Genomic DNA, 17974 nt, shown 5'->3' with positions numbered 1-17974 from the left:
GCAGAAAAAATAAATTGAGAGTTGTTCGTCTTCTCTCCACATGTTTCTCAGATTGAGCTGGGACACCGAGGAAGATGATGAGAGGAAGGGCCGAGGCTGCATGTTGCAATATCAGCACAGTTTGATTCGAGTGCTCACGGTCTTCACCGCAAACCCCTCAGATCCGAGCAGCCCATCTCCGGCGTACTTCCTTGGTGCCAGTTGGCAGGTGGATGTGACGCGGCTGGTGCGCTACTTTCTGAAAGTGGGGGATACGAGCGTGGCACGCCTGCAGTCTGGAAACGTTCTGACGGGCAGGGCTGTGGGAGTCACCACTGTGCAGGTAATGGAGGAGCTGTCTGCAATGTACGATACTGATCATTATTCATTAATAGGACAAAGTTCAGCGTGTTTATGTAATTGTTTATATCACAGACGAAACAGTTTGTGTGTGCATGACTTGCAACTGGTAAAGAAATAGCGTTGGGTTTGGTTGCTGTTGTTCAGGTGATGTCCCCGTTGTCAGACTCGGTTCTGGCTGAGAGGATGATCCGGGTTCTGGATGATAAAGTCAGTATTACAGAGTTGGGAGTGCAGCTGGTTTCGGGTCTTTCACTGAACCTTCAGCTCAGCCCGGGAAGCAACCGGGCCATAGTTGCCAAGACGGCCACACAGGAGACCATGCACAACCCTAAACAGGTAATTTATCTTGCTATTTAGGTAATAAATCATCATGAGTTGTTTTGCTTGTTTAATTGTTTGGTTTTATCAAGAATAAAGTACTCAATTGCAACTCATTTTAAACCTTATAACAAATCAAACTTATAATTTTGTATAAGCAATACTTTTTAGAGTCACAACTCATAGGGGAGTGATGCTCTAAATTCCTTTACATCACTACCAGTTCCCATGCCAGGTCTGAATGGCATGACATGATCCAGTCAATATCAGGCAATTTGTACTCAACGAGAGACCTCATTCGTCTCTTGATGGACTCTGCCAGCACTGCTCCTCGGGCTATGCATAATGTATTTCACCCCAGAATACAGGACAGTCTGCTGCGGCATTTGGTCACACCTTATTAGCCGACAGTTCTGGGTTATTGTGCCAGATCTTGTTGTGGTAAATACTTTACACTGTGCCCTCTGGAGATTTATCTAATGGAGTTTTAAAAACACTCGCACGTAAATATTGATGCATCTGGATAAATGGACCAAGCATGGGGGTTTAGTACAACCATGTACAACATCCTGTTACAAAGCTACTTAATAAGAAATTAACACAGCCATGTCCTTGAGATACAAGGCCAGCTGTCATAGTACCAGGTCCCTTTTTTCACTTCATTAAACTGAGAATTATTTCCAGGTCTGCCTTTCCTTCACCTTATGTTTTAAACATAGATGGTATGTTTTTTTTTTCATTCTGTATGAATGAATTTCTTTACCTTTGTATAATAGGAGGCCGTGGTTGGCTGCTGGCTACAGTTCAGCGATGGCTCCCGGACCCCTCTCGATCTGTACGATCCTAGTGGGTATTTTCTTACCATCACGTCACTGGACACACACGTAGTGTCCGTACGGCAGACATCGGATTCTGTCTTTGTTGTCGTTGCGGAGGCAGAGGGACAGGGCCTACTGCTCAGAGCAGAGCTCGCCATCTGTGAGGCGTGTCAGAAATCCAAACGCAAGAGCAAATTAGCTGTGGGTGGAGGCACTGTGAAGATCAAATTCCCAATGGATGAGCAACTCCCAGGGAATGGCAAGAAAGGCATTGATGCTGGACTGGAGAATTACCATATCAGTGACTCTAAACTGATCCCTACATCTTTTTTCAACCTTGTGAGAATCCTCAAAAACACTCTACAGCATGCTGGTTTCCAAGTAACCACTACTAGTGAGATCAAAGCAGTAACCAAGTTTGACTTGCAAGAGGCGATGGGGGGTGCTGTGTCTACGATTAAGTCAATAAACAGCATTGAGAAGACTTCCATTACAAAGCCTGTTGCCGACAAAGCTCTTGTAACCATAGCCCCCAGAAATCCAGTAAAAAATTCTTATGGAAACCTGGTAAAGAACTCAGATTCCCCTTTGCAAGTAGATGAACCCACGCAGGAAGTGGAAAGCGATCTGATTCAGATATTCGGCATGTTCGCTGACATAGAGGTCTGCATCTACGCATCGATCGGAGTCTTGTGCTTGGCCATGATAGCCGTCTTGCTTAACTGTGCCACGCACAATTCAAGATCACGCACCAAGAAATCTCCACTTCAGAGCCAGACCCAATCTGAACACAAGCATCACTGGGTGAGGGTGAGCACGGCTGCAGAGCAATGCAGAGCTGCGCCAATCGCAACCACCTGCAAGCAGGAGATGCACACGGCTGTGGAGATGCCAAGAACCGTTCAGATGCAAAATAGCACAGAGCTTCCCAGAGGTACTGAAATGATCCAGTCACGAGACACACCAGTCATCACAGGTGAAGAAAGGACTGCCACTTTGGGAAGAAGAACCAACACTCTTCCACTAAGGCGTGATCCTGCGGCTTTCAGATCAGCCACTCTTCTTGCGAAGCCCGTTCGGAGTGAACCTCTACATTCTCCCACAAGCAAGAGGAATCAAGTCCAGTTCACGACCTTCACTACTCTGGACATCAAACATCTAGCCGCTCTCAAGAAGAGTGGTCAGGACTTTGGCTGGGCCAACCAGGCAGGTAAAGTTAGTCAGGATACCAGTAATGGTCAGGTTGAGAGAACCAATCGTGTGAACATATGTAGTCAGGTGGATGGGTCTGTTCCACCAGTGGGCTCCAGAGGGTTTCTTCCTGAAGGTCCGTGGCCTGTCGCTACACCAGTGTCCCAAGTGTGATGCTGTATTTGTGTAGCGAATGTGTGAAACAAAACGTGCATTACGCCGACCCTTCTCACATTTTTTAATTTTACTGCTTTTGTATACGTTTTACAATTTTTGCATTTGGCAGTTGCTTTTTTCCAAAGCAACCTACACGTTTTTATCAGTATGTGTGTTCCCTGGGTTTAAACCCATGACTTTTTGCACTGGTAATGCAATGCTCTACCACTGAGCTATACAGGACACCAGTGTACACTTGGTTTCCAGAACAGGGCTTATCCTAGACATGGTTGAGCTGCCTTAATTTTAAAACATCTTGCACTGAAATATCTTAACATATATCAGTGCTATAGTTTTGTTTCAAGATGCTCACCAGTATTGTTTTTGTAAGCTATGCTTGTAGAAACTCCTAAAATGTCCTAGTATAACTAAGACCTAGTTCTAGATTAACCTAAACCTTATCTGGGAAACCAACCCAAAATGTTTTTCACTTAAACATTTAAGTTGAAAAAACATACTTTTTTAGGTGTTACCAATTGAAGTAATTTTTTAAAGGGACACTCCACTTTTTTTAAAATATGCTCGTTTTCCAATTCCTCTAGAGCTAAACATTTGATTTTTACAGTTTAGAATTCATTCAGCCGATCTCCGGGTCTGTCGCTACCACTTTTAGCATAGCTTAGCATAATCTGATAAGACCATTAGCATCGGACTCAAAAATAACCAAAGAGTTTCGATATTTGTAATATTCACGATGTAACTACATAGAGTCAAGTTTTAAATATGAAAAAATATCGAAACTCTTTGGTTATTTTTTTAGCGCGATGCTAATGGTCTAATCAGATTCAATGGATTATGCTAAGTCATGCTAGAAGTGGTAGCGCCAGACCCGGAGATCAGCTGAATGGATTCCAAAATGGTAAAAAATGTTTAACTCTAGGGGAGCTGGAAAATGAGCATATTTTTTTTTTAAAGTGTAGTGTCCCTTTAAGTTGATCCAACTTTTTAGAGTGTACTTTATGTTGTGTGAATATTACTCAGAAGTTGTTATTAGATCATGACAAGTACAGATTTAACTCTTTCCCCGCCATTGAGGAGTTGTCTCGTCTCGTCAATTAAGAGATAACATTTGCATCAAAAACGTGTCCCTGATGAGTTTTAATGTTAAGCTGTAATATCCACTATATATTACCCAATTTATAAAAAACGAAAGCAAAAAAATGATTTACTAATTTTAAACTTTGTTTATGTTTTGATAGTGGTTTTGAATCTGATCTCTAAAAAATTCCTTCACAAAAATGCAATTGCTTCAGTTTTTTTGCAATATTTTTTAAAGAAAAATACCCATTTTTAAGAGTTTGCAGAGAAAAAAATATAGATAGGATGAAATTTTTTTTACCATATTGTTTGAAAGAAAAGGGTCTGTTGTTTCATTTGATATATTAGTATATAGATATATTTTTAGAAGAACAATTTCTTGAAAGCATTTTGTGAAAATCACAAAAAAATGCTGGCGGGCAACTTAAAAAAAAAGTCTGGCGGGGAATGAGTTAAAAAAAACGATTGATAATTTATTATTATAATTGCATTTTTGTGTTTAATTTTGTTATTAAAGACTTATTTTTTATTTTATATTTAAAAAAATATATTGTATATATTATAAACATAATATAATTTTCCTACTGAATACTAACAGTTTATACATCAAATCATATAAACTCCACTTTTGAATTGTTAACTTACTTTTGTGCTGTTTATAATTAAATAAAGTTTCTAATTGTGTACATCTATCATTATAGTTGTCATTCCTGACATGCATTTGTGTCTGCTCAGTGCTGATGCTTTTATTAATGTGTGTGTGTGTTCATGCGTCTTAACAGTGTTTCGGTTCGGCTGTTTATAATGCACCTCACGCCTCCTGATTGTTTCCTGGTACGTGAGCCTTTATGTAGCCCGTGACCCGTGCTGTGGTTCAGCTCATCAGTGACAGCTTGAGTAAAAAGGAAGAAATCTCAGGTGCGAGCATACCTCTCCTTTTTATTGTGATTGCACCAAACCCAACTTTCTGCAAAATCACTGATATCTCTCTCTGACTGAGCACTGCCTCAAATCTTGAAATTGTGTTCCAGCGTGATACGTGAAAAGAAATGGCTTGAAGCAGCTCAGATAATCTGATGTGTTGCATCTCTCAACTATTATGGTTTTCAGGGAGAATGGCAAAACAAAACAGTCCCAGGTTTTATATTCAGTGTACATGTTTTAAAGTACGCTGCCATAAATGTTTGCTTTGTTAACACATTTTTGTGTCAAAGTTTTTGCTTTTATTTTTACAAACAAAATGTATTTTTGCATGAGAAAAATTTAATTCTTTGACCACAATATAGTGGTTCTCAGCTGGTTGGAAGTTACCCAAAAATAGGTCGCAGTTTTGTTCTGATAAGGTTGCAGACTGCAGGGAAGAAACAATGTTAAATGCAAATATTAAAAATCAGCTAACCATATAATTATTTGTGGTTGGGATAGAATTTTTTTTTTACAACAAAATATATATAATTACACTCCGGTATCGGATGACTATGATGCTGGTATTAGCCTACAAAATTTCGCTCACGTTTGTTATGTGTTAGACTGGTAGATAACATATTTGCATTTGTTTTTGCATTTATAATATTGTTAATATTCTTAGGGGCAGTTTCCTGTACAGGGTTTAGATTAATCCAGGACTAGGCCTTAGTTATTAGGACATTTAGGAGTTTTTACAAATCTTTTTTAAAAAAACAATACTGGTATGTATTTTGAGACCAAACAATGGCACTGATTTATTTTAAGATATGTCAGTGCAAAGTGTTTTAAAATGAAGGCAGCTCAAACATGCATTTTAGTCTAGGACTAGAATAAACCCTGTCCAGGAAACTGCTCCTTTTTGTAGCAATAATATTTTTGCTTATTGTTGGCTATTTGCAGCTCATAGTTATAGCATGGTCCAATTAAGAACCACTGTGATAGGATGAAGTGAATGAAAAAAATAACTTCTAAACACTTGAAAATTTTTCAGTCTAGAAAATAAGACTAACATGATATAAAGAAATACATATAAATACATATTTTTGTAAATAACAACTATGGTCTATTGTTACAACAGACACCTAATCCAGAGAGTCAGATATTCTATTGACAGATTTATAGGATTGAGGTCATTGTGTTTCTGGATTAACATGCATTAGGGACTTCTGTCCATGTTGAATGTTGTGGGCTAGACCGGGTGTACCTCATACATCTTGAAAAGTGAAGTTGATGGCTCTTTGATTGCCCCCTGGTGGCTGGCTCCAGTACAAGTCATAAACCCCGCCCTCTCTATTCAAACGAACAGGAATCGGCTCTAAATCAAAAAATCATTTACACTTCCAATAAAGTTTTCCGAAAGATGGTTTTGGTATTAAAGGGATAGTTCACTTTAAAATAAAAAATTCTGTCATCATTTACTCATCCTCATGTTGTTGTAAACATGTATGAATTAATTTTTTCTGATGAACACGAAAGAAGATATTTTGAGAAATGATGGTAAACACACAGCAGTAAGTGACCACTTCCATAGTAGGAAAAAAATATTTTGAAAGTATTGTGATAAATGACTAAGAAAATATTTTGATAAATGATGGTAAGCACACAGTTGACGGTACCCATTAAATTCCATCATATTTTTTTATTCCTAGTATGGAAGTCTATGGTCACTTACTGCTGTGTGTTTACCATCATTTCTCAAAATATCTTCTTTCGTGTTCATCAGAAAAAATAAATTCATACCGGTTTAAATGTAAGAGTAAATGATGACAGAATTTTCATTTTAAAGGACAAGTTCGGTATTTTACACTTAAAGCCCTGTTTTCAGATTGTTTATGATGAAATAGAACGGTTTTGACTGAAATTTCGACATATGCGGCTGCCCAGAGAATTTTTGGGTGTTTGTGTTTCAGCTCCTACCTTTACAATGGGTTTAATGGTGCACTGGAACAATCCTTCCTAAAATGCATTAAACTTTCGTTTACAAAGACGTAAAACTCACCGAGTGGTCAGGGGTGTTCACTGGTATGCTCACACAAAAATCGCTGCAAAATATGCATTCCAACAGGTTTTATCGTAGTTTTTGCCAACTCCATTGACTTGTATTAGATGCGCTGTGAGGTACGGTATTACTCCGCGCCGGGAACTTTGTTTCTATTCTTGCAATTGGCAATGGCGGATTAGCGCCACCAACTGGGCTGGAGTGTCTATTATTATTAAAGCTCCAAGCAGAAGAATGTTCGGGTGTGGGGCGTTTGGAAAAATAGGTCCACAAGTTAACAACGAATGCTAAAACAGCTGTTGGAAAGCATCTTTTAACGCGATTTTTGTGTGAGCATATCATTGAACACCCCTGACCACTCGTTGAGTTTCACGTCTTTGTAAACGAAAGTTTAATGCATTTTAGAAAGAATTGTTCCAGTGCACCATTAAACCCATTGTAAAGGTAGGAGCTGAAACACAAACACCCAAAAATTCTCGGGGCAGCCGCAAATGTCGAAATTTCAGTCAAAACCGTTCTATTTCATCATAAACAATCTGAAAACAGGGCTTTGGGTGTAGAATACCGAACTTGTCCTTTAAAGTGAACTATCCCTTTAAGATAGTTGTTATCATGCTGATATATGTTCAGTTGTTCATTTTTGTGATAAGTTCCATTTTATCTAGTAATTTGATGCTATAGAAACAGGGCTTGTCGTTATGATTGGCGTGGTTGAATTGGGCGCGCAAGCGTTTGGGCAGAAGTTTGATACCGCGGCTCCACGTCTGGTTCTACGGACGATTCCTTCTGCGCATGCCCTGGCTCCTGACGTTTTTACATAACATGGCAGCACTCATGGTCGGACATTTTTAGCTTCAATCCATTACAAAGGAAGGAAGCTACGTTGCGTCGTCCATCTACATTTCAAACAATTTTTTAAAAGTTATTGTATTATTGTATTATAATATTATGTATTGTATTGTAATAAATTGTCATTTACTCAGTAGTGATGGGAAGTCCGACTCTTTTCTGTGAATCAGTTCTTTCGGACAGTTCGTTTCAAAGAACTGGTTAAAAAAAACGATTCACCAGTACGTACTTTACGTAATGACGTCATTCGCATCTAATTTTATCATCCAGGAGGGTAAAATACATTTTAAAAAATTCAAAAATTCCAACTAAAGCACATTCAAAAACTTTTAACAGAAATCATGATCAAGCTCATAACAACTTAAAATATAATCTGCAAACACACTGTGTTTAATATAACTGTTCCATGCATATTTCGTGTAAGTTTTATGGTAAAATTAAATAAACTTTATGTCTGTCAATCATCTTAGTTCATGTAGGCTATAGTATTAGCACAGCAACTCACTGATGTCAGTACTGTTTGGCTCACGCCAGCTCAGTATCCACAGTTCTTTGATTAGTTCTTTGGACGCGTCCGATAGAAACTGTTCTCAAATCAGTGAACTGGTGACTCCATAAATGCAGCAACCTGTTCCTGACTCGAGAGTCGCTATATCGTGCTTTTCAGTAACACATGCGCAGTATTAACGGCTCATCAAGTCGGACGCGTCCGATAGAAACCGTTCTTGATTCAGGTAACGTTATTCATTTTATCGGTGACTCTGGAATACCAGTATGTTTGTTGTGCATGCTCAGTATCAACAAAATTCACCATGTCTCGGTTCAGTCAGTGATACTGTTGGGGAGAGCTTCTACGAGTTAAGATACGGATTACTCTCTCTTAATTAGAATTGGAATGACTGTCGAGCACATCTGAAAGTGAGTAACTTGTGGATCATTGCTGCCTCGAGACACAAACTTTTTTAACGATTCAGTCCGATTAGGTGTACTGATTCAAGTCGTTCACTGAAAAGAACCAGTTCAAAAGAATGATTCGTTCACGAACTGGACATCACTATTACTCAGATAATTGAACAAATGAAGAGTTTGGTTCCAAAACGCAATAAACGCCATTTTTGAAAAAAATGAGTTACTGCCAAAATCAGCATTATATCAGGTCAGTAGTTAAAAGTAAATTCTTAATTTTATGCAAAATCCAATATCCGCCGTGTTATTCTGTCATCTTTTCTCCCTTTTTTCCCAAAATGCGATAAACGCCACTCCCCCTTTTTTACAGAACGCAATAAATCCCACAGCGCACCATTTACGCAATGTAAACAAACATGGCGGCGCGCTGAGTACATGGAGTCCTACTTTTCCTCATCTACTTTGTACTTTGTGATCAACAAACAAAACAAAATAATACTTTAATAGCATTGATAAACCTGTGATGGTTTTCTGTGACGGGAAAGAAACGTAAGCCATCAACATCTAATAATTTCCCTGAAAGGCACTCGGGAGACGGGTGCTTGTTCTCCTGACAGCATCAAGCTTCTCATGCTAACACATTGACCCCAGAGGATCTTATGAAAAACTTTACAGAATTTTACTCAAAGTCAACGAAAATCGAGCAGGACCAAAAACATTTTACAGCTGATCGCTGTGAAAGACGTTAAGCGAAGACGTCAAGTATAACCGCAATGACAGTGATCTTAATATGACAAAGTAAGTGTTTTGATTAATAACATTAATGTTTATATTTTTAATTAGTGTGTACAACTAGTCAACTAAATGAATATAACATGGTAAAGATGAATGCACATTTATAGAGGCTATTGATTCAATAGATTTATAGCATTTTGAATAAAAACTTGTCATGGATTTATTGCATTTTGTGGAAAAAATTATCCGTTTTTATAATAAATCTTTGAAAATCAACTTATGGATTTGAATTTTTTATGTTTTTATAACCTAAAGATGCTATGTGAAAGTTTGTAACAGAAAATAGTTGTTTTCATCTTGTCACTTTCTTGGTATAGAAAACACGTTTTTACCAAAATTTGTCAAAATGGATTTATTGCGTTTTGGAACCAAACTCTTCAAATATAACATACCGTGGCCAATTAATGTACAGCATGTTGACCCTTAATTCAATTTTAAAGTAAATATTGTTTTAGATACTGTATATCACAACAAACCGACATCTGCAAACATCATCTGCAAGATATACATTTTTTGTCCCTCCCGTTTCATGACATTTTCCCACTTAAACAATTTTTTACAATTTTAGTAGCCTAAAACATAAAAGCGTCTATTTATTAAATGTTTTAAAAAGTAATTGCCCCTTGGTTTGAAATTTTGTTGTATAATGCAAAAACATTTGAAGAGCTCAGATGCATGCCCTTTTTAGTGCGTTGGACATGTTTTTTTAGTTTTTGTAAATTAACTTTTTTTTATCAAACTCTTAAAGGAAAACAACACAGTTTTTCAATATGTTCTTGCTTCAACTTAGACGAATTAATACATACCTATCTTTATACAATGCATGCACTTTTAATCTTTGTACAGCGCGTCATGAATGTGATAGCATTTAGCCTAGCCCCATTCATTCCTTAGGATCCAAACAGGGATGAATTTAGAAGCCTGTACAAAGATTAAAAGTGCACGCATTGAAAAAAGATAGGCATGTATTAATTCAGGTAAGAATAATTGAGGTAAGAACATAATAAAATATAAAATACGGTGGTGTTTTCCTTTAATGGATTCTGCTAAACAAACCAGTATTTTTGAATAAGCTGAGGCCGGGTTTAATTGGTTTTGAAGCTAAAGTATTGATAAACATGTAATACGCGCCGTGAGCATTTGTTTAATATCATCATCTCATTTTTGACAGAGGTGGCATTTAGCAGCTTTTGCATCTGAGCTCCTCATTTGTATATTTTTACATATGGCTTAAGTGTCCGAAAACCATCAGAAGGAGCCATTTTATAATAAAATGCTAAAGAAGTCAAAAACAAGGTTGCTGAGCAGACTGTCAGCTAAAAAAATGACTGGTTGTAAACATTCACACTTCATGAGAATGTGTGCTAGATCTTTCAGTGAGGATCCTATGATCAAGTTTAAATCCATAGAGAAAAGACAACTTGGCATCGTCTTAGGAGCTGTAACCGATGAAAGCAGACATGCAGACGAGTATCCATAAATCCATAAATGTATGAGGGAGGAGGTAAAAAGAAAAATTAATGTTTAAAAGCATCATCGAGGCAGCATTGATTGTTGTTTGTTGGGATATTAGTATTTTACAAGAAAATGTGTCTTATGTGAAGTACAGATGGTTAGGCGGCGTCTTCTACACACTAGAAAGGATGGATTTATTTTATTTTTTTACTCATCGTTCACTAAATCGATTAAAGAGGTACGGAAGTACAACTTTTAACTGGAATTTTATAGCAAGCTGTGGGAGCATGGATCAAAGATTCTGTTTCATAAAAGATGTGGTTGAGTGGTTCAGGCTTAGGGATGGTAATCAGACGATTACTGGTTTGCAAGGCACTTAACCTCAGATTGCTTTAAAATAAAAATTCAAAAAGTTTTTCGTGTTCACAAATACTCGCAACACAATAACTTAACACTAAACTATGATTACATGTGGGTGATCCTCACAAAATCCAGACTTAGAAGGTGTCCAGCATCAGAATTTTTAAAAAGCCCTTGAAGCCACATTTTTTGCACATATAAGATTAAGGTCTGAACTTACTATAACCATTATTTTTAGAGGATTTAAAAAATATTTCCTATAAAATTATTTATATTTTTTAGATTATCATGATCAAAAATTATCATTACCGCAACATGATATTACATTAAATATATGCATTTACAAACTCATGTTTCGGTAATGAGAACTAAAAAGTTGTCTAGGTACTATGACAGACAAATTTTCAACTTTTATCTAGAGAAAAAAATAAGAACTGTTTACCTGGTAGCCATCTTGAGTGTTACAGTCAATTATGTCCCTTCAAACATTTTTTTTTTTTTTTTGAAAATGTTAGTTCATTGAGGGCTTAAACAATGATTGAAAAATGTTGCGGAGGATGAGAAAATTGGTCTTGGACACATTTATATTCCTTATTATTGTCTCTACATTTAGCAATGATCACCAAATACCACACGTTTCTTTACAGTAAATGTTTATAGTATAACATGCACTGAAGCTTTTTATTTTTTAGATGTTTTAATTATAAATATTTTCATGTCAAAGTACCCAAATCCAGTCATGGACACGTTGCGGTAATGAAAATTTTCCCCTTAAATATGGAAAAAAACTAAACTGGTTTGTGTGATGTCATTTGAAATCATGAGCAAAATAGTACATGAAGAGATGTTTGTAACTGTATGCTTCTATTTTGATAGCATTTACTTTTTTATCAAAGTGTTTCATGACACCTCATAAGTCTAATTTCGCCAGAATAACCCATAAGCGAGTATCTAGGAAATGCAAGCATCTCTTTTATCATAAACTTTTTAGACACGTGTGCAGCAGGCTCGTATTTTAACATCACACATGATGCACATAAGTTCACATGACGCGCCGAACACATATTTTGAAATGACAAGCCACACATATGACAGGCAACATACATGTTGTGACGAACTTCGCATCATGTGCCCTCGAAAAAGCCGCCACTAAATATGCACTCTTTAGGTACAAATAGGTCAACGGTACCACCCTGACAGTATCTGTACCTTTTTTCTGAAAGTGTAGATTGTTGTCTATGGATGATATCTCACAAATTGTTTCACAGATTATATTTACCACCAAATTATAAGATTTGTAAGTGAATGGTTACATCTAGAGGGTGCTGCTTTTATTATTAGATTCATTTCATACATTACAATATTTGTTAAAAAATATCTGCTCTCGGCTACAAATTATTCAGGGGCTGTTGAACTGGTTTGTTTTGAAATAGTGTATAATGTATTCCCACAAACTCTGAGAAGAGCATTTAAAGTTTGACAAATCTCATTTGAAAGTGCAGATGAAGCGCTTCTTTTAAAAGTGTGTTTTTTTTAAGAATATGAAGTCAGCCAGTATTTACTTTGTGTTTAATCTAATTCAGAGTTGAGTCATTGGGTTTATTAAGATTCTATTCAGTGTTTTTAGAAGGCAGTTTGATGCTTTGGAAAGCCGCAATTTTAAGCAGATCCTCCATTTGCAAACAGTATTTGCAAATCTCCGATCAAAAGATTAAAAGTGAAAGCTTACTATCTACAGTAAAGCTTTTACTGTAATGCCACAAGAGAGGGTTGATGGTACCCAATTCTCTGTAATTGCCAGCATATGCTTTTAACTCTGAATGAGTAGTTCTGCAATCATTTATTTTACAGTAATATGTCTGCTGTTTTATCCAAACATGCGGTTAAAATAAATTGACAAACAGCATTTAGCAAATAAAAAATAGAAAAATAAAGGTTGTGTGAAGAAATTATATTAGGCATGCGTACATTACGCACTTTTTGACTTGCTTGAACTCATTCACATTTGTGGCAATGTTAAAAAATAAGCACACGTGTCTCTGGCTGTTTTAATTTAACTTAACATTGGGTGTTGGGTTTAAGGGGATTAAGTCTGATTAGGGTGAGTTCTGGGATACGTTCAGAGAATGAATAAAAATGTTTCTTTTTGTTTAGGAGAGGAACATATTTAGACATGTTTTCTGTAGCAGACTGTACAATTTGTTTTGAGCCTGTCTCCTGTTTTGCGTATGCCAAATGCTTCTGCTTGCTTATCCCTTTGATCTGTGACAGCCAGTTATTTCTCTCCTCACTTTTGGAGTGCTGTCAACCTGAGTATGATCGTGGACCTACACACGCCTGCCTCAAACAAACACAATGACAGTTATAAAAAATGTGAACAGTGTTTCTCATTCCGTTTTTAGCCATTATGCTCTTTCTCTCTGGCTTTATTTCTTTATAAACCATGTATTTATATTTTATTATAACCCCTTTTCTCTGTGATGTGTCCAGTGTTTGATCTGTAGGTCCGCTGATCTAAATCAGTGTTATTTTCATTATACCGACATTACTGACAAAGGTGTTTGTTGATGAAGGCGTTTTTTCAAATTTTGTCAATGATAACAAAGACAAGATGAAAAATGTGAATCGTGACAATTACCCAAACTGGCAAAAATATGACAACACAAAAATGAGATGCCCTGCATATTGTAGTAATGTAGTCTGTAGTTTCTTCAGGGCTGATGCTTGTAGCTATGTAAATACATTAGGTTTTGAAAAAAAATCATATATACAGTACAGTGCAAAAGTCTTAGGCCACCATGCCAGAATTAGATTAGTTGTTTTTGCAATGTTATAGTGATCATATATGATTGATTCTCAGTCTCTTTAAAATAATACATCCAGAAAATACAGGAAATGTGTTTGAAGTATAAAAAACTGTATAAAAATTTAATGATGTGTCATGTATTTAGGGTAAACTCCCTTTCCATTTGAGAAATAGCAGGAAACTGCAGAATCTCTTTAACCTAAATAAAATTAAATCCTAATTTCTAAATTTAGTAATTTGTCTTTTTACTTCATCTGCTCAAAAACTCTCAAGATGTGTTTAGTGCCAAGAGAGGTCACATTAAACACAGACGATGCCTAAAGAAGACATTTAGTCCTGAAAATGTATTTTTTTATATATATATATTTTGTACATATTTCCTGTATTTTCTGTTTGTATCTTAATAACATAGATTGAAAAATAAATATGGATTGACATTAAAACTTCTAAAACAACAAGTCTGGTATCAATTTACTTTTATTTATCTTGACAAGAGAACAACTCATAGTCAAGATAAATGGTAGTTGAAATGTCTTGTAAATCTGAGTTGATTCAACAACAAAAAATTTAAGGCAGCAATGAATTTTTTACATATATATGAATTCGGGTTTTTTATATATATTTTATATATATATATATACACTGAAAACAAGTGCAGCATGAGGTTAAAACAACTTTTGCAAGTCAATTCAACGTATTATTTTTAGTTTTGGCTTGTGAAAAGTTGACATAACTTATAAAATCAAGTTGAAATTGTTAAAGTAACATAAAAATATGTGTTAATTTAACATGCATACATGCACACACACCTGGCTAATAATATTAATATGCAAGGAATAATTGATGATGGGCCGCTGAATTAGGGATCCACCGATATGGATTTTTTTTGTGCCGATGGCCGATACAGGCTGCCAATTTTCTTGAGCTGATATTGACGCGATGATGCCAAGTCTCAATTTAAAAAAGCAACATTTATTGAACTTTAAAAACTATATTTAACAAATAGTAAAAACATGTAAGGGTGCTATGGAACCATGAACTGCACTCTCCACAATCACGAGGAACTATCAGCAAAGGATATTGATTTCTAGACCCTTTACTACTACAAATAAGAGATGAGAAATAAAAAGCCACTTTGTACAGCTATGATCAGCTGTTGGGCCTAGCTTTCGATGTTGTCATGGAAAGGTTGGTTGTTTTTAGTCACATGACCTGCGATCGCTTGCGGCTTCCAGCACTCTGTCTGTAAATAATGCCGGGAAAAAAAACGCGAACACAGCAGCCACGTATCGGCCAATGCCGATACACATAAAACTCACAAAAAACGGCCCAATATATCGGTCGGCCAATATATCAGTCTATTACTACGTTGAATTATAAGAAAATAATGCACACCCAATGTGGAAATGCTGTGGGTGTGCATTATTTTGAATAATTCAAAGGACCGGAGTCAATTATTCCGCTTATATTACGATTACCACAAACATTGCTCTGGTGCCTATTTTTAAGACATTTGATAAGTTAGGTGTGTGGTCTACAGAAAAATATTCAACACCCATGGAACATTTCTCAACCAATCAGAATAAAGGATTCAACATGTTACAAAAGAAGCACAAAGTGCATTGCAAGGAATTTAGGCTAGCTCTTTAAAAGGCATAGATCACCCAAACATAAAATTGTTTGGTAAACTTTAAAGATTCTTATCTGCAATTGATTCTATATTACATCACACTGTATGTAGGTGGGTGCCAGACAATCACAGTCAAACTAGCAGACAAGGTTGTATAAATCTGTCAGGCATTTCAAATGTGCGAACAGTGTCTTTGCAGCTTTTTGATGTACGTTTTATCCAATTTTAACTATCTCAGAAAGTCTTGTTCCCACATACTGAAAGACAAGCTCCACCCCTGATCTAGCCTTCTCCATAAAAATGAAGTCAGCTCATCAAATTAAAAATCACAGAAAAATTCCATCTCTTCATATTCTTCCTTTGTTTATGATTATTAAATACCCCGCGAGTGGGTATTATTCACCCGGCTTCAAAAATGAGCGGTTCGGCGTGTGCTGGAAGAAGAACTAATGATATGACTTTTGCAGATCAAACCAGGTATTAAAGAGCTGTCACATGAAACGGGTGCACCTGCTGCTAGAGGATGTTTGTGACAACAGGAGGCCTGCAGTAAAGGGACGGGGGGTGGGAATGGGGGGTACAGCCGTTGACAGCATCCAGTGTTGACACAAACACTCATAAAGAATTCAACTCTTTCAACCCATGTTGCGCAATCCTTGCCGAGGAGCAAAACGCTGTCTGTATCATGGTAAATGTAACGTGGTGGCACATCTATCACATAACCCTCAATCATTTCACCTCCTTCTGTGCACCATACTGTACCTTGTCACTTTTTAAGCCTATTTTTTGGCTTGGATGAATGAGTTCCTGGCTGGTGGCAACTGTGCAATTTCCCACTGATGTCTACCTTCAGAACGGGTTCAGTGTGGCTGACCTCTGTTTCGCCTTAAACTTACGATATCATGACACAAGCATTCTCTGTCAATGCTGTTGGTGGCCCGTACAGCTGAGGCCACTTTCCATCTGTAAAGCCGGGTGGATGATTTATGCCCTGTCTGTTGCGATGCATCCATTCACCGATTTTCCCATTAGGGCTGTTTCCAGCACCACATGAAACACCCATCTACTCTTAGGACTGTTTTTAATGTTTAAAGCTGCACTACAGTAGTTTTTGGTTTATGTTGCGTTGGAAGATATTGCAGTGATCTTGGATTTTTAATGGATGCAGAAGGATGGACAAGCAATGGGTCCCATTCACTAATAATTGCGTACGTTTTCGTATTTATATGCACACTTGAACTTCTCGCGAAAACTTTCCGCCTAATTCACAACACGTGCGTACGGACATGAGTGTGTTCTTATACTCGTTCTTACGTTAGTGAATTTGAAGTGTTCTGCATGAGCGGCCGCGTGCACAAGGTTGGTCATTTGCATAAACACACCCAAACCAGCTCCATATAAGGGTTTTCTGCAGCGCTAGTCAACAGAAAATTTAGAGCAGTTTGTCATAGAAGCAAAAGAGCTCGAAAGGAAATCCATTAACATATTTATTATTGGTAAAGTTTTGTTTTGCTTTGCAATTTTTTTATTTGGGAGGTTTTGCTGTCACTGAAGGAAGCCAGTGCTGTCCACCAACCGGAGTAACTTTAAAGAAGTATTGGATGTGTTAACAAATATGACATTTAATGAATATGATAGAGACGCGCAACTGTATCTAAAATAAAACAGACAGGAGATCAAGTGATTGACGTTTGGACTTCTCATTACATTTACATGACGTTTACATTAGGCATTAAGCACAAGCTTTTATATAGAGATTTAAAAAGTAAGGAAAGCGTAAAGATTTGTCATTACGTGCATCTTCTTTATATGTGTAGAAAAAATAGAAGACTATAGCCTAATAATGTATAATATAATATATAATAATAATAATATAGATCATGTATAATAATATGTAGTACAGAAAATATTATAATATCAAATATAATCATGTACATTTTATATATCAACGTTATTAGGCAAAAGTTATAAGTATAGCCAGTTTTTGATTATAGCGTAGCCTACGTGATCAGTGCGTACAAGTGGTTTTAGGTTTTCTCGGATTTTTGCGTACATTTAGAAGACATTTTGATAGGAAAGTTTTTGTTGAATCACGATTTGTTCGTGAAAACATCCATACGCATATCTTGCGCACAAATTTGTGTGTACGCATGCTTCGTGAATGAGACCCAATGTTCGTAGTTTAATGGAAAAATCAGTCACGATTATACATACGAAAATTTAATGCAGAAACTGAGGTTACTGAAATAAAAAGTATGATCTCAGGAGAATTTGTACTTATTGTA

General features: G+C 36.6%; 1 protein-coding gene across 1 annotated transcript in view; it reads left to right on the top strand.

Moving 5' to 3' along the window:
* Positions 1–3417, top strand: part of LOC129424099 (transmembrane protein 132D) — a 32274-nt gene extending 28857 nt beyond the window's left edge. The window contains exons 7-9 of the mRNA XM_073871324.1: positions 52–322; positions 487–678; positions 1437–3417. Coding sequence (XP_073727425.1) covers positions 52–322; positions 487–678; positions 1437–2843 — 1870 coding nt within the window. The 3' untranslated portion in view covers positions 2844–3417. The remainder of the gene's footprint in view (positions 1–51; positions 323–486; positions 679–1436) is intronic.
* Positions 3418–17974: the final 14557 nt, after the last annotated feature.

Source organism: Misgurnus anguillicaudatus, chromosome 9, assembly GCF_027580225.2.
Source record: "Misgurnus anguillicaudatus chromosome 9, ASM2758022v2, whole genome shotgun sequence".
In the NCBI taxonomy this organism is placed as follows: Eukaryota; Metazoa; Chordata; class Actinopteri; order Cypriniformes; family Cobitidae; genus Misgurnus; species Misgurnus anguillicaudatus.
The sequence above is the reverse complement of the archived record's forward strand: the minus strand, read 5'-3'. Positions and strand labels throughout refer to the sequence as shown.